Raw genomic sequence first — 24,236 nt, 5'->3', positions numbered from 1 at the left:
GCTCTCATATTTTTGTTGCACTACACAACATCCAGGAACCCACTTTTTCTTTAAGGCTGCGAGTTATAGCTGGTGGTGAAAATTGTAGAAAAATTATATATGGCATCTTGAAATTACATTATTCTCACTGCTGCTTCTCTAACCATGGCCATTTATCTATTTATAAACCCACAAAGGCTTAGAGTCTGTAACAGCTGCACTAAGCTGTGTTTCTCTCCAGTATGCTGGTGCGGAGAGGTCCGTGCTTGTACTGTTGAAGAGATTTATTCCACTGTATCACATACACTTTTTTTATTTATTTATTTTTTTACAAATGTAAAAATTCACTCTCAATAAAAAAGAGAATATTGGGCTTGGATACATAATGTGGGCAGAAACAGTTGTCAAAAAACTTTTATTTACAGCTACAGCAGGTCACTTTTATTAAAAAAAAAATAACTTATCATATTTCAACCCAGTCTCAGAAAATTTATGAAAATTGACAGTCTTTACAACGCATTACGTGCTGGTGGGCACAAAATGTCTTAAAATTACAGAACACAAAAACAATGCCAATACCAGGTCAATGAGGATCTTTTGTCACAGTGGACACAGGAATTGAGTAAAAAGAAGGAGAAAGTCCACGTAGGGCGGGCAGGAGAGGTGGTGGATGTGTCAAACAACCATGGACTTTCAACCGGGAGACTACTGTTCATCCAGCCATCCATCCGTTCCTCATTTTCATCCACTTATCCGAGGCAGGGTCGCGGGGGCAGCAGGCCAAGCAAACCACCCCAGACGTTCCTCTCCTCAGCAACGCTTTCCAGCTCCTCCTGGGGGACCCCCAGGCCAGACGAGATATGTTATCCCTCTATCGTGTTCTAGGTCTGCCCTGGGACCTCCTACCAGTGGGACTTGCCCGGAACACCTCCAACAGGAGGCACCCAGGAGGCATCCTGATCAAATGCTCGAACCATCTCAACTGACCCCTTTCGACGCAAAGGAGCAGCGGCTCTACTCTGAGCTCCCTCCAGATATCCGTGCCCCTCATCCTATCTCTAAGGTTGAACCCAACCACCCCACAGAGGAAACTCATTTCGGCCGCTTGTATCCATGATCTCATTCTTTCAGTCGCTACCCAGAGCTCATGACCATAGGTGAGGGTTGGGACGTAGATGGACCAGTAAATCAAAAGCTTTGCCTTCTGGCAGAAGCTGCACCAAACCACCAATCCATCTCATGCTCCATTCTACCCTCACTCGTGAACAAGACCCCAAGATACTTGAACTCCCTTGCTTAAGGCAGTAACTCTCCCCCAACCTGGATAGTTGGAGCACACCCTCTGGCCCCTTTTTTTTGAAAATGGGAACCACCACCCTGGTCTGTTTATCTACTGTGTGAAACCAAAAGTCATCATAGTTATGTGAGTTTACAGATTTTACCTAGCTTAGCAAAATACTTCATGTAGGTACTTTACGTAACAACGCAAAATATGTAGGTGTACGTACATATGGCCTGTATGTAGTTATTTTAATTGAAACCACGATCTTGACCTAACCAAACTCTGACTGCTTCACAATGAAACTAGGACTGTTCATTATACACTTTGCATTAGCATTGTTTTTTTGTTGCCAGCAACATAATTCCTGCCCAAGAGATCGTGTACCTTTCACGCATTTCTGTGAAATTCTGTTACATATTTGCTGAAACTGTCACTATATCCTGTCAGCAGCAAACGAGACAGAGCATCTGTGAAAAAATTATGTACCTCTGGCTCCTCCTAGTGCTCCTAATGGCATGTACAAGAATCCACCGTACCTCAACGAAAACAACCAGTCAAAGCCAATGGAAATCTTTAACACAGCATCTATCACTACTTCTGCACATGCTGCACTGCCAACAACAGCATACATGATTAAGACAAGTAACCATAAGAAGTCCAATGACAGTCTTCTTCTGTGAAAATCAAAGCAAGCCTCGTCTTGTCAGTCGTCTTCTGTTTGCTTGCTTGTCTCTGCCGTGTATGCTCTTATTGGCGAAGGAGGGATGGGCAGTTTTTTTCATTGCTGGTGGTTGACTCTCTGCCATTTTGTTTGCTTCTCCCAAAGTTGCACACTGAAGATATTCATCTTGACTCGAGTGAGAGCATGCGCAAGGGAGGGGGGCTGCACAGGGTGTGCTTGAGCAGTGATTGACAGCTACATTAGAGAATTCTCCAGGGTCTGATTGGTTGTTTTTGCTCGGGCACAATGGACTCTTATAAATGCCATTAGGAGCACTGGGAGGAGCCAGAGGTACATATGTTTTTTGCAGATTTACTGTCTTATGTACTACTGTCAGGATGTAATGTCAGTTTCAGCAAATATTAATTTAGCAAACCCTAGATAGATATTGTTGTGTAAGTGCGGTCCTGAGTTGATCCTGACTATTGGTATCAGGGCCTACTCAGACATATTTTAATGGAACAGGTAAAATGAAGTCGATCCCTTATAAAGATCCTTTCTTTACCGCGCTGTCCACATCAGCCTGCTAGTGTTGCAGTACTGCTCTCCTTCATGCTGCCACTAATTACCCTTAAAGCTGTGAGTAACTTGATGGTCGGCCAATATAAACTTGTCTGTTGTTGGTTTTGTGTGCTGTCTGCAAGCCGGTGTCTGCTCTTTGCTGGTTAATGAGATTAAGGAAGTGAGGTTAAAGCAACTATCTCAGGAAAATCAGGGAAAATAAAGCCAATTCAATCTGCAATAATTCTGCAGTTGCCACTTGTGACCACAGGGTTCACTGCTTAACAAAAACTGCATACACTGTGTTGAAAAATCAGTCGTTCACTCATTGCCCACTCCCTTTGTAATAGCTGTTTACTCTATGGTGGGCTGTAAATTGAGATTGTGTTATGAATCATCATCCTGCCTCATCGCTGAGAGCTGTAGTGTTGGATAACTATAATTTTTGCGTCTTTGCATTGTGGCATTGTTTGCAGAAAGTAATGTACATGCTGTGGGTGCTTCTTCTGTGCATTGTGGGAATTTTCGAGACCACTATAGAGCATGAACACAATGAGATACTCAACTGAAATGAGACATATACCATATATAATAATATAAAAAGGAGTGTTTTCCAGCATAGTCGTAGTTCTGCTTTGAGCAAAGCTGAATAACATTTTTATCAAAAGGTACAGCATGTCATAAGCTTCTTTCGTGCCTTTTGAAAAACATACTTTAAAAAGTTCATTCTTAAGATAACATTAAGGCAGTTTAGCACAGAGAAAAGCAATGTTAAATGTGGTCTTATTATTGAAAAAGTCCCCTAGTTAAAACTTCTTTTACTGGCTTTTTTCCAAGTCAGTCATTGATCAAAGATGATTTCAGTACCAATCTCTGATTGATGTTCTTGAACTGCTGTTTTAAAGAGCCTCTTCTGTATCACAGTCGGCTGCTGAGTGGTGCTTGTACTTCATTCTTCAGGCCAGTGCACATTCAGACAACATTTCCCTGCAAAAACTAGCATGTAAAAATAGATTTATCGTGTATTCTCTGTTGATGCTTGCACTGTACACTAACTCTGTGCCACAAACACACTGAGAGCCAGTGTTGTGTGCATATATTCTCAATTTTACAGCTGTTTGGTTTGAAATCCACAGAAGTGGTATAGACTTTGGAAGTGGATGGCATTCAGATTTGATTTAGTGTCGTGCTCTGCATCGTGCTTTGGTGTAATGACCATCGTGGTAAAGAGAAAGTGTATCTGTGCATCACCTCTGAGTAGTTCCTGTTTGTTTTTATGGCCTTTTGAAATCGATACGCCATGCAGCACTCTCCACTCTGCTGCTCAGTGTATATGATGATGATGATGATGGTGATGATGATGATGATGATGATGCATATATTCAGGAGGCCGTGATTGGACAAACACTTTTATACTCTCCCATACTATTACCTGATTTTATTGTCTAATTTTCATGTCTCTTAAACTCTGTCGGCCTCTGCGACTGCGCCCGTCCTTCTTTTTGTTATCAACCCTCTTCTCTCTACATCACTCCACCTCCCCTCTTCCTTTTATCTGCCCTCTCTACATCAACTCTCTCTCTCTTTTCCTTTGCGTCTCACACTCCTCTCTCACTCTCTCTCACTTCCTCATTCTCCCTCCCTCTCCCTCTCTCTCTCTGCTGTTTTGATAGTGACGCAGTTATCAGGCTGTCAATTCTAATCTTGTCTTGCCAGTGCAGTGCTGTCCATTCAGAATTACAGCTACCCCCTCCTCCCTATCTGTCTCCCCACATCCACCAGCCCTCAGACAACAGAAACGCTGATGGGATGAGCAAGCTGTGGCTGACACTATGGTTCAGACTTTTGCTAGTAAACCAGAAACCTGTGTACAAAACATATTTAGACTCCACTGCTGTGGACAGGACACGGTGGTCTTACCTAACAACAGCCACGTGCTGTTTTCAGCCGTCTCTACATTGTGGTCTTTGAAATATAGCTTACATGAATATGTTTTTCAGTATCAGTATCAATGTCCTATCATGCGGAGGAAAGCTGTGTCCAAAAACTAAAGAGAAAAATATATTTTGTCCCCTCTGGTCTCACTGAACCTCAATACTTTTTCTGTACAGACCAAAGTGCGTGTGTAGCGCTAAGTATCAAAAACTGCCATGTTTGTTCATTCAAAATGTTTAATTCATCTTTGATTAGACAGTTGCATGTTTACTTCAAACTGTTGCTTGTTTTAGACAACATTTTATTCAAGCAGACGTCTTAGCTGTTTGTGTTTAGACAGCATTTAACATCTGAGAGGTGAAGGCTTTTTTGTTTAAGGTCTAGTTTATAGGATTTAATGGCATCTAGTGGTGAGGTTGCAGATTGTACCTAACTGAAACTTCTCCCATGTGCTAAGCAAGTCAGAGAACGGTGGTGCAAATGAACCTATTTAGATGCATTGTTTGGTTTGTCCGTTAAATTTGACATAGTGGCCAAATCCTGGAATTACAACTTCTGCATCTGTCAGCTGATGTTATGGGGCCCAATAGACTTTTTCCCATAGACTTCTATTTTGAAAGAGACGTCTGTAAATCAACAGATAATTTTTTTGAGATACATTAACTTCCCTGTACGAACACTTAAATAGCCCTTATTTAAAATGTTGTGTCCTAAAAGATGTAAAATTCACTAAGAGCCAAGTCCAGAGTTATTTTGAACTGTCATTAATGTGAGTGAGTATACGAGACCGAGCAGTTTGGAGGTGGTTTTTAAAGGAAATACATGTGTGTTTGCTCTGGGCCCCTCGATGCAGGAGATTTGGGTAATTTTAAACTCAGAAATCAAACTTTATTTTTTCTGTCATGCGCTACTTAGCGATTTTCATAAGAATAAACCAGGCCCCATCTCTACCACTGTATCTAGTTCTCTTAATGCATCCATGGTCCAAAGTCCTGTGTTTGTTTGACACTCTTTATACCAGTTATTTTGAAGTATAGTGAACTCTCAGCGCAGAGCTTTTATTTTGAAGTGCAATTTCCTGCTGTAGAGTGAGTGGCTAACGGACAGCTACTTTACAAAGATGGCAAACTATTTTGATGACATGGCCAAACGCAAGTATGACGCTGAATATATTAAACTGTGTGGACCTTGAATTAATGACTAAAGAGAAATCTGGACCCTGTGGCTGGACCAGTTGGGAACCACTGCTTTATACTACATCACCTGACTTCCTTTTTTGCTCCCGTCATAATTACTGCAGCCAATAGAGGTTGCCGCCTAGCAATGAAAATGGGTTGTAATAAGCTGCTTGACTTATGCAGTCGTTTTTTGGGGGGATTTCTGTGGAAACGTGGCCAAAGATAGACAACATTACATCATGTCACATCACAATATCTCCAGCACAACTACAGTGTTGCGGGACAGGAGATAAATGTCCAACAGTCTAAAACGGGAATGGTAAACGTCAGGATCTACTGTCGGCACATCAGAATCAAAGAGCTACTTTACAGACTTACCATTTTGCATCAACAGTCACACAGGGAGAAATCCATCGTAGAAAAGGACCAGATACCAATCTCTCCTCTGACAGTATCAGAAAATAGACCAGAATTCAGTGCAGCCACAAGATGTTGAGTTATGAATAAGGGATGTGACTCTCTTCTTTTTTTTTTCTCAACTGACAACAACAGCTGTCATAATCATTACTGTTCTCTGCACCTGCAGGAGAAAGCCAATGAAAACAAGCTTGATATTGTATAGTGGATACGTGGTGGGTATTTGTTTATCCACCAGCAATAATTTGTAAAGCCAGCAAGTAAAACCACTCTGATGAATGTGTTTGTGATTGAGGGAGAGGAGAATAAAGTAACCGCTGCTTCCAATATTTGAGTAATTTTATCCATGTAATAGCCAACATCAGATATATGATATAAATTTTTATCTGGTCACGTAAACTCCACAGAGCCACTGCAAAAAAAAAAAACTCATACAAACAAGTATTAATCTTGAGAAATTTGCTATCAACCACAAAACTCTGCCGATGGAGTAAGTAAAAGTGACTTGAAGGGATTTATTTGATTTAACGTAAAGGTATAGTAACGCAGGATTTGGTTGCTGTTTGTTTGTATGTAAAAGCCAACTTCAGATTCACTCTCATTTGGCGTTTCGCCTTGCTATGTTTGCGTGTGTCTCCTGGATGCCTTCTGCTTACGGTCTGGCACCTGGTCGCTACCTCTTTGAAAAGCCCCGACCTCACCTGAGTGCTGTGGGGTTTTCCCAAAAATGTCCCAAGAACGAAAATAATAAGAAAATACGACAAAAAAAAACAGGCAGAGTCTGCCGAAAAATAGACTGTTGCACACTTCTAGATGATAATTGAGAGGGATTACAGTAAATCTTTAAAAATCAGGTCGCTATAACATAATTTGACCTGAAAACTAGTTGAAAAAGAGAGCTAGAGTTGATACAAGCAATAAAACAGAGCAGAAATTCAAGGTAAAGCAACTTTAGTATAATGAATGTTTAATTTTTACCCTTTCTCACTCAATGTATGTAATATGTATTACATTTATTATATTATATTATAGACTGGTCTGCTTATTGAAACATATATGTTTGGGATTTGAGTGTGACAGTCAGGAAATTCACTTGGGGAAGTTCACCCCAAAATAATTTGTATATCTTACTAAGCGTTATCAAGACAAGATTTCTTTAGATTATTTTAATTGACCTTATTTACAGTGAAGTTTCACCCGCTCTTGTTTTTTTTTCATTAAGGTCTTCTGGGAAATGTAGGACAGCACAGCCAGCAGTAGATGTTGATTAGACAAGCTGAGACAAAATGAGAGCAAATTAAAAAAACCCAGATTGATTATGCATCTTACACAGTATCTAAGGGTGCATTTCTTCCTGTGCTTTATGTGGAGCCATTTGTATTCTTTTCAGTCTGTCAGTTTCATTGATATTTCATCTGGCCCTCTATAAGTTCACAAACATGAATCTCCAACAATGCGAGAGGAAAATAGATAAAGAAATGAAATAATGTGCCCCTTGTTCTCTTGGCTGATTGCATGTAGCTGCGAGCTGTTGTGTGTCATCGCACTTTCCTCTGTATGAATACATGTGAATTTTCCTGCAGATTATTTAGCCTTCTCTTTTTTCCTATTTTGTCATTCCATTAGCTCTACCTTCAGTTTATTCTATTTTCACTTCAAAGGCTTGAGTGGAACAGATGTCGTTTCAAATGCCTGTCTTCTGCCTCATTGCCTAAAAGTGAGGGATGATTATTTTTTAATGAAACCAGGCGTACTCGCACAAAAAAAATGAATATTACCTGTAAGCTGTGAAATAGACAAGCAATACTTTCGCATCACCCTGAATGAGAACATCCATTCATTTCCACACACCACAAAAGCCATTTTGAAGTTTTCTTTAGCTGCCAAATGTGCTCCTGGACCTTGAATTTTGATTAGTTTAATTTCATGCTGTGTAGAATACAGTGTGTTGTTTGGCTGCAAATGCTTTGCTGAAACAATGCGATTTTCAAAGGCAGTCATTTCCCGTTTTCCAATTGACAGTTAAAGGGGAAAACATGGCTGTTGCTTAATCCCGTGATAAGTATGCATTAGATGGATGTGAACGTCTTTAAATGTCCTCAAGTTGCTGTTTGATACTCGCGCAGGGACAAATCTTTTTCATGGTTTGTTCTCCCCCCTGCTGAGTTTTAACACTGAAACCCAGGATCAGTGGATTATGAAAGGGAACGTTCAAAGCTGTTTAAAATTTCTAAAATGCAACCTGATGAAATAGGAACTTGGCCTTGGAGATGGGCTGCCTTTGCCAAAAGCTAACTCTCACTTCACTCAAAGCAACGTTTGAGTAACTCTTCATAACCCCTCACCCGTAAATAGTGCACAAAAACATCCTTCATTTGACATAATACCAATGTATATCATTATATATTCAGTATGTCATTATATCTTCTATTATTTGGAAGGAAATTGGATTGTTATTTCCTGCCTTTATAGCAACTGAGAAATCAGGTTAACTGATGTTCCACTGATACTAATGGCAACATCAAGCCGTCACTTCTTCCTCGCCATCTTCCCTCAGCTGCACCTCCTCTTTCTCTCTTTCTCCTTATCTCTCTCTCTCCCCACTCTCTTCCTCTCCCTCTTTTCTCCCGTGCTTGATGTGTTCTCCTCGGCAAAGAAGGCAATTTCCATATAGAATCACAACCAGGATCAGGTGACCTGGATTTGACTCCCCGTCAAAGCCCTGCACGGAAAATGAAAATGTATTCATGTGTATTGGATCGAGTGCATCACACAGATGTGAGCCGTTTTTGCCTCCTGAAAATGGAGTAAGATTGCAGTGTGTTATTGTTGACAGACCAACTGGGTACATCCTATGAAAAATATAGATTTAATCCTTTTTTTATGCTTTCTTCAGAAAGTGGAGTTGAACGCTTTGTGATCTACATGAAAGAGACAAAATAAAGATTGAAAGAAAATCTGGAAATATCCATGAATCTAGCGATTTAACGGCTGATAAAGTAGTGCCCAGTGAGATTTTAATTAGCCCGCTATCTCATGTTTGGCCAGTTTCTCCTGACCCACACCTCCCGACCCCCCTCCAACACCCCAGAGGCTAACCTGTCTCACTGACGTCCTGTTAGTCTTCATTCACCCATGTCCGTAAATTGATCTGTTTTCTCTTCTCAGAACAAGCTGTGGCTGCTCTTCGCAGAACTCTGCTGCTTTCACCCTCTCTTCAGCGTTAATTGAATGTTCTATTCGGCTATTTCAATGATGCAGAGCGTCACATGCACAGTGGTTAATGCTGAGGTTTTTTTAAAAACATATTTAACCTTGCAAAACTCTTGACTATCTTATCCAGTCAATACATCATGCCCAATAAATACATTGGACTCCTCAAGCATCTCTCTGTTGAAGCTGCAGCTAAAGAGTTATTTTCATCAACTGATTTATGACCAGCAACATCTTTGTCTCTTTTCTCTCCCTCCCTCCCTCTCCATCCCTCTTTCTGCCTCCAGATAAGCGGTGAGAAGCGAGCCTCAGCGGAAATGATGAAGCCCAAACCCAAACCTCAAAAGAAGAAGAAGAAGAAGGACCCCAATGAGCCACAGAAACCTGTGTCAGCCTACGCGCTCTTCTTCAGAGACACCCAGGCGGCCATCAAGGGCCAAAATCCCAACGCCACCTTCGGGGACGTCTCCAAGATCGTGGCCTCCATGTGGGACAGCCTAGGAGAGGAACAGAAGCAGGTATGAAACATGTTGGTCTATCTGAAACAAGATAGTGGATGATAACGTACTAGCCAAAACAGGAAGTTTTAAAGGGGCAGTTCTCCCCAGAATTAAAAATACATATTTTTCCTCTTACCTGCAGTGCTATTTATCAGTCTAGATTGTTTTGGTGTGAGCTGCAGGTGTGTGGAGATAACGGCTGTAGAGATGTCTGCTTTGTCTCCAACCTAATGGAACTAGATGGCACTCAGCTTGTGGTGCTCAAAGCACCAAAAAAATACATTTGAAAAACTCAACAGCAGTTTCTCTCTCCAGAAATCATTACCTGGTTACTAAAGATAATCCACAGACCTTGTTTTGAACAGTTTCATGTAGGAACTATTTTCTTTCTACTGAACTGCACCCATCAACCGTATCTGCTAGCTGAACTAGCACCACTGAGCTAGCATCACTAGCTTCATCAAGATACGGTATTATATTAATTCTTTGGACAACAATACGATATTTGCCAGTCTGCCATGATATAAAATTTGGTTCAATAATAAGTGTCGAGATTCATAGACAACTTTTTTTTGCTAGTAACCTATTATAGGCTTAAGCACTCTTACATTGCATAAAATAGACTAGTGGCTAGCAAACTGTGCCTCTACTCACAGCTTAATAAATTACATGTATTATTAGCCTAATGTTGAAACAGCGGCTTATGTGGCCATGTCACTGCCAGAAGTTGACAGAGTGAGATGCCCAGCCAGAATATTTTTTTCTCATAATAGCATTGCTTACTTACGGCATATGCTTTGTTTTTTGACCCATAGTTTCTCTAAAATCCAAAATATGTCCACACTGCTGATTTATCCCCGAGTAAGTAACAATATCCACATTGTCTGTCTTTCGGCTGCTTTCCATTATCTGCCTGGCGCTGTTTAACAGTGACATGTAATTTCAAAATAAAGCTATATCCCAACGATGATGATATTGATCGATGTTTTCACTTTGCTTGATGACATTGGACTGTTGATTATTAAATCGATATATCAACCCAAATTATTGGATAGTGACACCCCTACTGGCTGATGTTACAGCTCAGCCAAGGAGGACGCCATTAATGGTTCCACTGCACACTGTCACAAGCACAAGCTTCTCGTCCATGCTTCCTTCTGTGTAGTGATTAATTTGGCGGGTGTAGTTCAGTAGAAAGAAAATAGTTCCTTTATTAAACTGCTCACAACAAGGTCCTTGGATTATCTTAAGTAACTGGGTCATGATTTCTGGAAAGAGACATTGCTGTTGTATTTTATTGGCCGCTTTGAGCACCACAAGCCGAGTGCCATCCAGTTCTATTATATTTGACAGAAGACAGACATCTCTATGGCCGATATCTCCAACGCTCGACAACTCACACCGAAACAATCTAGACTGAACAATAGCATTTCAGTTAAGAGGAAAAATATGCATTTTTGATTTTGGGGTGAACTGTCCCTTTAAGTAGAAGGAGCTACTGTCACCTCCACATGTCAAACACTTTTCACAAACACAGTCACATGAAGACATTCTGGTCCAACCAGTAGATGGCGTGTGTGCTGCGGCAGGCGAGCAGCCTTTCCCTGGCGTTATGTGCTGTGTAATTACCAGAACATTGCTGTGAGATACAGCTCACCTTAATGAGCTAGTTCTTCTCTTTCTAAAGATAATCCATCCGTTTATCCCCACTCCCCTGACTCTCATAAAAATGATTTTCTTTCTAAATTTAATTCAAGCAAACGAGAGGAGGGGAAGGGTGGAGGAGTATTCTGTGCAGCAGCAGCAGCAGCAGCTGTAAAACACCCTGAGACTAACAAAGTTGGACATTTTACAGGCAAGAAATGGTCAATATGGGAAAAATATAAACGCACCTTGGGAGATTTCAAGAGTGTCGGACAGATATTTTATGCAGTGGGTAGATTCACTTATACCCACATGCACATGCACACCTCCAAAAGCAAACATTCAGATATTAATACACACACAGACACACAAACCCTCAATGGTGCTCTACTAGTTTCCAAATTTCACAATGCGAAGGCATCTTCTGAGTTTTTCTCTGCACTGTAGTGTCCATCAAAACTAAAAAAAGGGTTTTCCAAAAATATAGTGGATAAAGTGAAAACCGTGTTCCTTGCCAAAACAAAACTCCCACAAAGCTCCAGGCACAGGTACGGTCCGCACTTCCTGTGTCCCTCCAGCCTCCATAGCTGATGCCTCCACACCATGCATCTTCATTGGCCCTCTGACAAGCAGGGATGTGTGAAGTTCTCATTTCCACTCTCTTTATTTATATCTCTCGCCTGCTATTTTGATCCTGCCTAGAATACAGAATTAGTGACCCCCCCCCCCCCACTATCGCCTCGTCCTTGGATTTAGCTGAAGGGCATCTCGGCTATCCAGGAAGAGTGCTCCATTGTTTTTGTAGCTATTTAACGTCATCTGCAGCTCTGCAGTAATAGGTAGGAAATGTTAATGATGGCGGAGTTATAGGAGGTCACGGTGTTTTGTATGATGGGAGTTCAGCCCCAAGAGAGACCACAGTTGTTAGTGTCTTTTGCTTTTAGCAATTGTCTTGGGATGAGGAAGGTTTACTCTTCAGAAAGGATACTGTGTAAAGACAGTGTTCTAGGATATGGTGTGTGTTTAAAAGCACCATGTTTTCTGAACTGTTTCTTCTTGGTGTGGAGCATCAGTTCTGCAGCATGCGCATCAAACACACAAAAATAGGACTTGGTATCAAGACTCTGTACTTTCATAAGGATGAACCAAATGTATCACTTAGTATCAAAAACTGTCAAGTAAAGAAAGCTGGCATCTTCACATTGGAAATTTTAAAGGTCCAGTGTGTAGAATTTAGGGAGATATATTGGAAGAAATGTAATGTTATATGATAAATATGTTTTCTTTAGTGTATAATCACTTAAAAATAAGAATGGTTGTGTTTACATTACCTTAAAATAAGGCGTTTATGTCTACGTAAAGAGCGAGTTCTCATCCACGGAGATCACCACGTAGCACTACCATGTTTCTACAGTAGCTATCGTGGTTAGCAACCCCTCTGCAACAAATAGCATCACAAAAACACTAATTATTTAATATGAAAATGCTTTTTTCAGTATTTTTATCAGTTTGAATTGCCAAGTCCATTTGTTTTGGAGAGACAGAGACCTCTGCAGATAATTCGGCTCCCATTAAATGTGTCCGACATGCCAAACAGCATAGGAGAAACACTGATTTGTAACATAAAACTGGTTTATTCAGTGTTTTTACCAGGCTTTAATCACCTGGTCTCTTTGTTTTGGAGAGGAAGTGACCTCTGCAGATAATTTGGCTCCTGGTTAAAATCTCCTGAGCAATGATCATTAAAGAAATTCTAACCGGGAGCTGGTTGCAATCTGTAATCCTCACTGCTAGATGCCAGTAAATCCCCCTAAATCTTGCACGCTGTTCCTTTAAATCAACATTTTGCCACTTTTACATGATTTTATTCAGGCAAAGTTATTGTATGGGTGCTTGTGCTTAGACAGCACTTATCATTTTTGAGAAAGTGTGCTTCCTTTGCTAAATGAAAATGGAGTTTGTAGAAGAAAAACATGTATTGCTAAGGGTACATTTTGGTATCAGTACCAATGTTCGCATCAGTATGAGTATTAAAAAAATTGTCAATATCCAGCCATACATGAAAACTACAATGCAAACATTCTCTGGTACTGACAAATAATGTTTCTCTCTCCTTTTTGCTTTGCATAACAGACATGATTTTGCCTATAGCTCTCATAGCTAATAACCCCATTTTCAGACACTCTACATCCTACACACACACACACACACACACACACAATACCTGGAAAAATACCTATGTGCAAAAGCACACATCCATATGCACTCATAAGCCCACAGTCTTTATGCAAACATGCTGAGTTCATTCAAACACAGCAGCAGCAGTTAGTTGTATGACAACAGACGTTCGTATGTGGCACTAACAATACGGAAGGCAGTTTCAAACAAAACTCATACACAGGCAGGGATCGCATCCTAATGTGCCAAATGACAACAACCATTGTGGTGTATCACTAATGTCAGTATGCTGATAGGAGTGTTATTGTGGAGCTAAAAGGAGAGAGAGAGAAGTTCCAGTTCATTTCTCTAGGTGGATTGGAATGGAAATGATGTGTTGCTACGATAGATGGAGACACATTGAGATGAGGGAGTTTTAGTGCTGTGATGAGGAAATAGAGGTGTTCTGTACCATTGGCTCTGATGGAAAGGGGAACATTAAGGCTGTGTGTGTGTATGTGTGTGTGTGTGTGTGTGTGTGTGTGTGATGTGTTTAAGAAAGTGTTAGATAAAAAGTATGTGTGTGTGTGTGTGCGTGTGCTGAGAGACAGACATGTGTGTCTGCACATTTATGAGCATGTCAACCTCTCCTCTCACCCGAAGCCTCTCGTTTTGATTTTTTTTTTCTCTCTCCCTCTCTGTCTCTTCACAGGGGTACAAGAGGAAAACCGAGGCGGCTAAGAAAGAGTACCTGAAAGCCTTGGCCGCGTACCGAGCCAGTCTGGTTTCCAAGGTAACGCTTATGACACACAGGCCCTGGCTAAGACTGATGATGGATTGGATGGAAAATCCCTGCTAATGGTCTGGGCGGGGCTTCTTTGGGATGATGTCGTGGTGGTGGTGGTGGAGAGGGTGGGGGCATGTGATGCAAAAGAGCCAGCCGTATTTGGAACAATACCTGATTTCCATAGGGTGCAGATGTTGGGGGGTTGGGGATTGTAGTTGGTATGGTGATATAGCTGGGGGAGGGGTCAGCACAAGCATATGGCCGAAACATCTATGAGGGATGGAGGATAGGAAATGATTGCTCCCTCATGTGCAATACGTAACATCAGGTTTCAGTTATATATGTATCATTAGAAAATACGAACCCTAAATTTATCTCACGCCAAAAGACACCTGTGTCATGCGTTAGATCATCCTCTGTCTCGTCATCTAAAACAGGAAGTACATTCAAATCAAGCAATCATATCCCTTCTCCGCTGCTTCCACCAATGACACCTTCCTGCTAATTTGAATCTATGACATCCTTTTTGCCCCGTGAATGATGGAGTCTTGTATGCACCAGCATAGTAGCACTGGGAATAAAGAAAGGCAAGGAGGAGGGCTGTGGATTGCATTGTTTAGTGCCGTCTTGTATTAACAACACACAATGTAGTGTGGGGAAGATTCCTTTTGTCATTCCATTTGTTCTGCAGGCAAACAGCCTCATTTCTCTGCCCAGGCTCCTGCATATATGTGTGGGTGTGTGTGTGTGTGTGTGTGTGTGTGTGTGTGTGTGTCCCTCTCCCTTTCCCATCTATCTGTCAAGGTGTCTATTGATCATTACCCCGGCCCCAGCTCTATTCATACAAATGGGCTCCATTACCTTCTAATCAACACTGATGGCTGGAGATGAGCAATCTGACAGCTCATCATAGGGGCCTGGAGAGGGCGGGGCGGAGGTGGAGGTGGGGGTATTTTGTAGGTGCTGCACCTGCTCGGAGTGATACTTTCCAAAACAAGAAAGGTCAAGTTTGGTGGAGTTTGGTGTTTTGCTTTAAATCACCGCCTCAGTTTCTCAGTTTGACCCCGTTTCTCCATCTGTCAGAGCGTCTACATGTGTGTGTGTGTGAAGTGGTGCAAAGTAAATAGTGAAAGCTGTCAAGCCGAAGATAGACAGAAAATTAAGTATATACAGTCTCATTTCACAGTGAGCATCAATATGCTGAAAAAGATTTGCAGTTAGGGGCTTTGAGTGTCAACTGTCCTGTTAAAACTGTATCGGGCGGCTGCATCAGGCGAGCCAGAGACACGTAATCTCTCTGTCAGCTGCTTGATTCTGTAGAGAAGCAGTTGATGACAATTTTGGCTCAAACGACCAGTACTGAGGAAGGCAGGAAATGTTTAAAGGGAAATTCCAGTGTTCTCAACCTGGGTGTTATTGTCACATATTTTTCAGTTATGACTACTCGTCGTGATAACGTTTCACTCATCGCCCAACTGTAAATGTGACATGATCTTAAAGGAAAAGTTAAACATGATGGGAAATTTGCTTTCTTACCAACAGTTAGATTAGAAAATTGAAACTTCATGTGACACTGAAGCCAAGAGATGGTTAGCTTAGCTTAGCACAAACACTGGAAACAAGGGGAAACAGCTAGCCTGGCTCTGTCAATCTAACTGTCAGCAAGAAAGTGATTAAATGTGTTTCCTTATCTCATTTCCGATTACTTCAAACCTTGTTTTTCAGTCCAACAGAGGTAAAAACAGAAAGTAGTCCGCTGGAAATCCCTGCAGCTGTTGTAAGAAACAGCACTGCAGAGCAATCCACTTCTTTATCAACAAGTAACGGAATTTCCCTTTAAGATTCAGGTCAGGGCTGCAGTTTTGTTTTAAGCATAATGGATGCTGCTGGTAAAAAACAGGGAGGGGATGTTGTGATCAGAGCTTGATGAATGATGATTTATGTGGCGGTGATTTACACGTAATTAATTGAAAAAGTCAGTTATCTCATTAAATTCCGTTTCATTCACCCACAGACATACAACGACCCTGAACCAAAAAGTGCCCAGCAGACCAGCCAGCCCTCCCACCTGCTGCCCCCGAAGCAGCCTCTGTACAGCGTGCCCCCCCAGCCCTCCTCACCCTACCTGGGCCCGCCGGGCTCCTTCCCCCTGTCAGACCTCCAGAGCTACGCAGGGCCGCCCCGCCACACCCTGGCCCAGACCCTCAGCCAGTCCCAGATGCTGCCGCCCAGCATGAGTGCCTCTCCCCCAGCTCCCTTCCAGATCAGCCCACCTCTGCACCCCCATGCCCAACTCTCCCTGCATCAGAGCTCCCTGCTCAACCAGCCAATCCGCATGCAGCAGTCGCAGCCAATCATCTCACACCAAATGGGGCTCCAGGCGCCGCTGCACTCCCCTCCTCTCAGCCAACAGGTTGGTCTCGCCATTATTAATATGAAAAAAATGAAACATAAACATGATTGCACACATAAAATATACACTTAAACACATTTCATATGGCTGTAATGCATTTGTGCCTATGATTTGAATCTTAATAATACCCATTGTCTTTAATCAGTTGCTGATATTTACTGAAAAACTCTCAATTTAACCTCCTTGTATTGTGTAACAGGCCTCAAACAGACTTTTAGCATATATTTGAAGAAGGACAAAGTCCAGTCTGCAGGAATATTTCTGAAAACTTGACTTTTTTCTCTAATTTAGTGGTGAACGAACCACTTTCTCCTTTCCCTCTGAGCTGAAAATGTCTCCAGTCCAGCAGGGGGTTGTCATGGCGGTGTAAGAAGTGTGATTTTAAGACCCATTTTAACCAAGCAATGAGAGCAAATGGAAAGAGGAAAAAAAAGTGTATCCTGCTCACTAAGCTCAGGAGCAGCTGATAAAGACCACTGGCAACATTTGGCCTCACACAGTAGCATGGCTCAGCAAACTCTAATGGCTAGCCATCTCAAAGACAGAGCGATATATAACCGTCTTTTCCTCTTTCCCTCTTCACCGGTCTACAGGGATTCTCCCATATTCAGGCTGATTACCAGAACAGTGTCGGGGGCTCACAGTCTCCAGGGGCCCCTAACCCAGTGCACGGCCAGAACCCTGACTGGGACAGCGAGTACTGCAACAGGGACTGTGGACCCAACCACTGCGGGTGAGCTCACCTCATGTTGTGTGATGGTGGTGGTGATTGTTGTGTGATGGTTATGATGGTTAACAAGAGGAAATCGCTTCCACTTGGCCTTGTATGGAAGATCATTTCCACCAGTGTGACGTAAAAGAAAAGATCCCTCTAAGTCATTATAATGAGACATTTAATCAAAATAATGACTCAATATTTTAAATGATAACAAATGGTACTAAGTCAAAATTTTGATAGTTTCTCATGATTTTGAGATAAGTAAGGCATTATTTTGAGATTCTGTCATTTTGAGGAAGTTTCTCATTATTTTGAGATGCTAACTCATTAATTTCAGTTTCTCATTATTTTGAGAACTCATTAATTCAAGAAAGTTTCTAAAGTAAAGGTAAAGGTAAAGTTCCACTGATTGTCACACACCTGAGTGTGTGAAATTTGTTCTCCGCATTTGACCCATCCCCTGAGGGAGCGGTGAGCAGCAGCGGTGCCGCGCTCGGGAATCATGTGGTGATCTAACCCCACATATATAATCTATATATATATAATAATACATATCTTTCTCATTATTTTGACATACTAACTCATTAATTCAAGAAAGTGTCTCATTATTTTGACATACTAACTCATTAATTTCAGTTTCTCATTATTTTGAGATACTAACTCATTAATTCAAGAAAGTCTCTCATTATTTTGACATACTAACTCATTAATTTCAGTTTCTCATTATTTTTACATACTAACTCATTAATTTCAGTTTCTCATTATTTTGAGATACTAACTCATTAATTCAAGAAAGTTTCTCATTATTTTTACATACTAACTCATTAATTTCAGTTTCTCATTATTTTGACATACTAACTCATTAATTCAAGAAAGTGTCTCATTATTTTGAGATACTAACTCATTAATTTCAGTTTCTCATTATTTTGACATACTAACTCATTAATTCAAGAAAGTATCTCATTATTTTGAGATACTAACTCATTAATTTCAGTTTCCCATTATTTTGACATACTAACTCATTAATTCAAGAAAGTATCTCATTATTTTGAGATACTAACTCATTAATTTCAGTTTCTCATTATTTTTGACATACTAACTCATTAATTCAAGAAAGTTTCTCATTATTTTGACATACTAACTCATTAATTTCAGTTTCTCATTATTTTGAGATACTAACTCATTAATTCAAGAAAGTGTCTCATTATTTTGAGATACTAACTCATTAATTTCAGTTTCTCATTATTTTTGACATACTAACTCATTAATTCAAGAAAGTTTCTCATTATTTTGACATACTAACTCATTAATTTCAGTTTCTCATTATTTTGAGATACTAACTCATTAATGTAAGTGTCTCATTATTTTGACATACTAACTCATTAATTTCAGTTTCTCATTATTTTGACATACTAACTCATTAATTCAAGAAAGTGTCTCATTATTTTGAGATACTAATTCATTAATTTCAGTTTCTCATTATTTTGACATACTAACTCATTAATTCAAGAAAGTGTCTCATTAATTCAAGAAAGTTTCTCATTATTTTGACATACTAACTCATTAATTTCAGTGTCTCATTATTTTGAGATACTAACTCATTAATTTCAGTTTCTCATTATTTTGACATACTAACTCATTAATTCAAGAAAGTGTCTCATTATTTTGAGATACTAACTCATTAATTTCAGTTTCTCATTATTTTGACATACTAACTCATTAATTCAAGAAAGTGTCTCATTATTTTGACATACTAACTCATTAATTTCAGTTTCTCATTATTTTGAGATACTAACTCATTAATTCCAGAAAGTCTCTCATTATTTTGACATACTAACTCATTAATTTAAGAAAGTCTCTCATTATTTTGACATACTAACTCATTAATTTAAGAAAGTGTCTCATTATTTTTGACATACTAACTCATTAATTCAAGAAAGTCTCTCATCATTTTAACATACTAACTCATTAATTCAAGAAAGTTTCTCATTATTTTGACATACTAACTCATTAATTTAAGAAAGTGTCTCATTATTTTGATATACTAACTCATTAATTTCAGTTTCTCATTATTTTGAGATACTAACTCATTAATTCAAGAAAGTCTCTCATTATTTTGACATACTAACTCATTAATTTAAGAAAGTGTCTCATTATTTTAACATACTAACTCATTAATTCAAGAAAGTCCCTCATCATTTTAACATACTAACTCATTAATTCAACAAAGTTTCTCATTATTTTGACATACTAACTCATTAATTTAAGAAAGTGTCTCATTATTTTGACATATTAACTCATTAATTCAAGAAAGTCTCTCATCATTTTAACATACTAACTCATTAATTCAAGAAAGTTTCTCATTATTTTGACATACTAACTCATTAATTCAAGAAAGTTTCTCATTATTTTGACATACTAACTCATTAATTTAAGAAAGTGTCTCATCATTTTAACATACTAACTCATTAATTCAAGAAAGTTTCTCATTATTTTGACATACTAACTCATTAATTTCAGTTTCTCATTATTTTGACATACTAACTCATTAATTCAAGAAAGTCTCTCATTATTTTGACATACTAACTCATTAATTTAAGAAAGTGTCTCATTATTTTTGACATACTAACTCATTAATTCAAGAAAGTCTCTCATCATTTTAACATACTAACTCATTAATTCAAGAAAGTTTCTCATTATTTTGACATACTAACTCATTATTTAAGAAAGTGTCTCATTATTTTGAGACACTAACTCATTATTTTAAAATACTGAGACATTATTTCGAGAAGGTTTCTCATTTTAATGGCCTACAGGATCTTTTTTCATCACACTGGCAGAGAAGGACTTCCTTAGCCATGAAAAGATGGTCCTGAATAAAAATGTCTTTGCCTGTGTAAATCCAGTCCAGGACATTTGATTGTTGAGAATATTAAGCAGTTGTCTGACAGTTACTCATTTTCCAAATGAGTTGCTCTAAACCACTTCACTTTCACACTCAGAGACTCAGACAGTATTAATCATAAACTGTGATTTCTCTGCTAAAGCAAAGCATCTCCTTGAAATTGAAATGAGTAATGCAGTAGTAGAACAATGCTATTACCCAGCTTGGAAAAAGTGTGACATCCAATTAAGTTTCCCTGTGTTTCGCTCAGCACACATTGCCTTATTGAATCAAGCTATTCAAGCAGGTACAAGAGGAACGTTGTTTTGTCTCACACCTGAAACTTGGTGTTGCTATTCCGAGAGGCAGCTGAGCTGGAAGTCAGTATCTCCCGTATTTAGAGCTGATTCATCTGTATGTCAAATGGGATCATGCCTGGGTCAAATCATGTTTGATGCTCTTTGAAGTAGATTGAGTCTTTGCTTAAACCTTCTCCCTCAGTGTCAGATCATAGTAGTTTTCGAGTTTTGGAGCGTGCTGAATTATTTCCAGTGTGTCAGTGAAGATAACTGGAGAACAGACTTTGAATTTTGACATTTGGAGTACCAAGCGATCTGCAAATTCTGACTTTTGTATTTTTTTTTTATTTTTTTTTTAGTACTGATTGATGTCTGTTGTTTGTCGACAGCTTTAATGTTTTGGCGCTACATTCTTAGCCAGGTCTTCCTTGAGATAGATGTCATCATCTCACTGGGATTTCCTGGTGAAATGTAGGATAAATATCATCAAATGTATTGTCATGTATCCAGACATGCGTTAATGTTTTGTTTTTTTCCCTCAGCAGTGGCATGGGAGCTCGGGACAAGCCTCTCTACCTCACTTGAAGTTGAAAGACCTCCAAATGTCAGACTCCAGGGAGCTTTCCACCATAACAACGACGTCATCGATGTATCTGCTTCAACACCATTTCACCTATTTCGGTTTTTCTTTTCTTTTTTTTTTTTCTTTTTTTGTGACGGATTTCGAAAATCCCAAAGACTGCTACAGTAACTTCACCTATTTGCCAAGCACTTAGATCGGCCAGAAGCCTGAGGCACTTCTCTTGCTGTTTTTTTGTTTTTTGTTTTTTGTTTTTTTTTTCCTCGGCTTCTTTCCCTTATCATTGAACTTGATTTTTTTTTTTTTTTTTTGCGGGGGCAGTGAGCTTTAAGCTCATGCCAACATACTGGAAATGAAGACCAAAAAAAAAAAAAATGTCTTCTCATTCTGTTTTGAATTTTTTAAAGATGCTCTCTCTCTACTCTTCACTCCATTACCCTGTGTTTGCCATGGACTGCCCTCATCGGGGAGGTGAAATGCTCTAAGCATACTCAAAGCGTAGGGGTCTTGGGTAGAAAAGCTAATGCAGGAAACTAGAATATAGTCACCTCAGCAGGGGTGGATGTACTTCAGGACAGACTGAAACACCCCGACTGAGTAAAAGCAAAGCGAAATTATAATGAAGATAGTCACATACACTTAAGACATTTGTAAATCATCCTCGCCCCTAGTAAAGGACTCCCTTCTTTTCCTTTCTTTCTCACAGAGTGATTGTAAATATCACCAAAATGGATCCCTCTTATGTGTGTATTTAGCTGCAGTCCCTTGCTTTCTTTTTTGTTGTTTTTTTTGTTTTAAACATCCTTTTTGTTTGGTTCTGTGATTTTCGTGCAGGCGGATTCAGTGAGGGAATACACACACTAAAAGTTGTGTTGAAACTGTGTTCACTGGTCTTGTTTCTCTCCAAACGCGCGTGAGAGAGAGAAATGCAAAGACTGTAAAACGCTCCATTTCCTCCTCAAACTGGCGGAGCTCTGATAGAGAGTGTCGCTCTCTTCACACGGCCTCAGGACGTTACAGAACTGTAGAGGTCAAAGGTTGATACCTCTCCTTTTAGCTCCTCCTCCTCTCGGGTCAATAAGGGCCACAATCTCACCCACCCCCCCTCCTCCTCCCACCTGTTACCCCGCCCACCTACCCGTAGTCCTGACACCACTTGTACAGGTGAATAAAGAAAAAAAAAAAGTTGCTAAATGTGAAATGTTACTAAAGAAAAAAAAACATAACAGTGGGTTTTAAAGTTTTTGACTAGTTTTATTAGGTGTTTTAGAAATTGTGTTGAACTCATCTTTATCATTTTTTGTGAAGAAAAAAAAAATTCCGAAGATATTTTGTTTTTCACTGTAGCAGGATTTGCGTTTCGGAGGAGCAGTCATGGGGGTAGATATTTTAAGTTTGTGTATAAACCTGCCAAATGTATTTCTTTGATTTGTAAAGCCAGTGATGAGAGAACCCATTTTGTTTTTGTTGAATATCATTTGTTTTACAATATGGTCATTCTATTTAATTTGGTTGCAGGTTTCACATCTATTTATGAATGATATGAAGTAACATTTTGGCTTATTTTCATCAGGGTGCATTATTATTATTATTATTATTATTATTATTATTATTGATTAAAACAACATTATTATTAGAATAATAAATATTTTTTCAGAAATTGTTGTTGGTGCAGAACCAGTGCACCAGCATTAGATTCATTTTGTGTCACAAATACTTCTTTTGTTTTCTTTTGTCTGTAATAAAATGTTTAAAGTGGAGAAACTGATGTGCATGTCTTCATTTTATTTTATTTACTGATTCCTGACACATTCATTAGTGATGTGAAGAGTGGATCCTGACGGCAGCAGTTGCCAGTACACGTAACTTTGCATTCGCCTGCACACGTCTGAGGTTAATTAGGAGAATTATCTTTGATGTCGTAGGAAAGTTAATGTGCTGTCATGTGGCTCATTAGGTGAGGAGCTTAGGCTGCACACCGTACCTTTTAATGAACTTTAACCTTTCCACAGTTTTTTTTTCTCCTCATACAACCAGACATGATCAATATAGTATATCAAGCAACATTTCTCTGCCCGCTGGTCGTGATGTCTGGTAAAGGTGTGATGATGAAACTCAGGCTTGATGCAGCAGTACACGGTCTTTCAGAGAACTACCTGAGAAGAAAAATAGGACTGCCTTTTACTTATGAATTTCACAGTTGGATTAAAGGTAGAATAGAAATGGAATCTATCATCACTCCCCCTCCCCCTTCTTTCGCTCTCCTTCTCTCTCCCTCTCTCCATGATGATGATGGTGATGACGCAGTGCCCCCTACAGCTGATTCATAAAACTTACCACAGTGTTTCGCAGCTCTAATCTTAGAATCAGTTCATTACAGCGGCCTCAGCTGTACACCTTGGACATGGTGAAGTGTGATTCTGACATGTTTTAATGATGATAAAGGACATCAAAGGGCCTTTACATATACTCTTATTTACTGGGTCCATTCCAGATGTGAATGTGTGTAACAACGTGAGCATTACCAGGAATTAAATAAATAAAGCAAAAGTACCCTTAAGAATATATTTTAAAAATGCACTCATGAAGATACATCTGTGAGCACATGGGGGCAGAATATCCTTTAAATGCCAACAAAGGAGGAAAAATTGAATATTTAAAGCTGCACATTGATTTAAAAATGGATGTTTGATATAGAAACACCATTATCGCTGATTGCAGCTGTATGGCAGCAGTAAGGTGGTGGACTGGACCGCTCTGCTGTTTCACCATCTCGTATTGATGTTCCTCTGTCTCCATCTGCTGGTGACTCTCAGCGCTGGATGTGGTGTGTCTGCTTCCAACATCAAACATTGCACATGTTTCAGAAATGCAATTTGAGAGATATATAAAGAGAAACAGAAGTGTTTTTTAAGGGGAACTGTTATTCCCACGGTGTGAGACAGTCCCAAAATATTAGTAAACAGTGCTAAAATAGTGCAAGAATTCAAATTTGTGATGTCACCAAGTATGCATGCTCCTACGATGC

General features: G+C 39.6%; 1 protein-coding gene across 3 annotated transcripts in view; it reads left to right on the top strand.

The window, feature by feature from the left end:
• Positions 1-22,087, top strand: part of LOC125892227 (thymocyte selection-associated high mobility group box protein TOX-like) — a 102,596-nt gene extending 80,509 nt beyond the window's left edge. For 2 of the 3 annotated variants that reach the window (XM_049582075.1, XM_049582073.1), the window contains 5 exons: positions 9,514-9,744; positions 14,240-14,320; positions 16,329-16,727; positions 17,321-17,460; positions 21,171-22,087. In XM_049582075.1, the coding sequence (XP_049438032.1) occupies positions 9,514-9,744; positions 14,240-14,320; positions 16,329-16,727; positions 17,321-17,460; positions 21,171-21,213 (894 nt within the window). In that variant the 3' untranslated portion in view covers positions 21,214-22,087. The remainder of the gene's footprint in view (positions 1-9,513; positions 9,745-14,239; positions 14,321-16,328; positions 16,728-17,320; positions 17,461-21,170) is intronic. The other variant, XM_049582074.1, reaches the window with a different exon arrangement.
• The last annotated feature ends 2,149 nt before the right edge of the window (positions 22,088-24,236 follow it).

The sequence above is a fragment of the Epinephelus fuscoguttatus genome, linkage group LG7 (genome assembly GCF_011397635.1).
Source record: "Epinephelus fuscoguttatus linkage group LG7, E.fuscoguttatus.final_Chr_v1".
NCBI classification, from domain to species: domain Eukaryota; kingdom Metazoa; phylum Chordata; class Actinopteri; order Perciformes; family Serranidae; genus Epinephelus; species Epinephelus fuscoguttatus.
The sequence above is the reverse complement of the archived record's forward strand: the minus strand, read 5'-3'. Positions and strand labels throughout refer to the sequence as shown.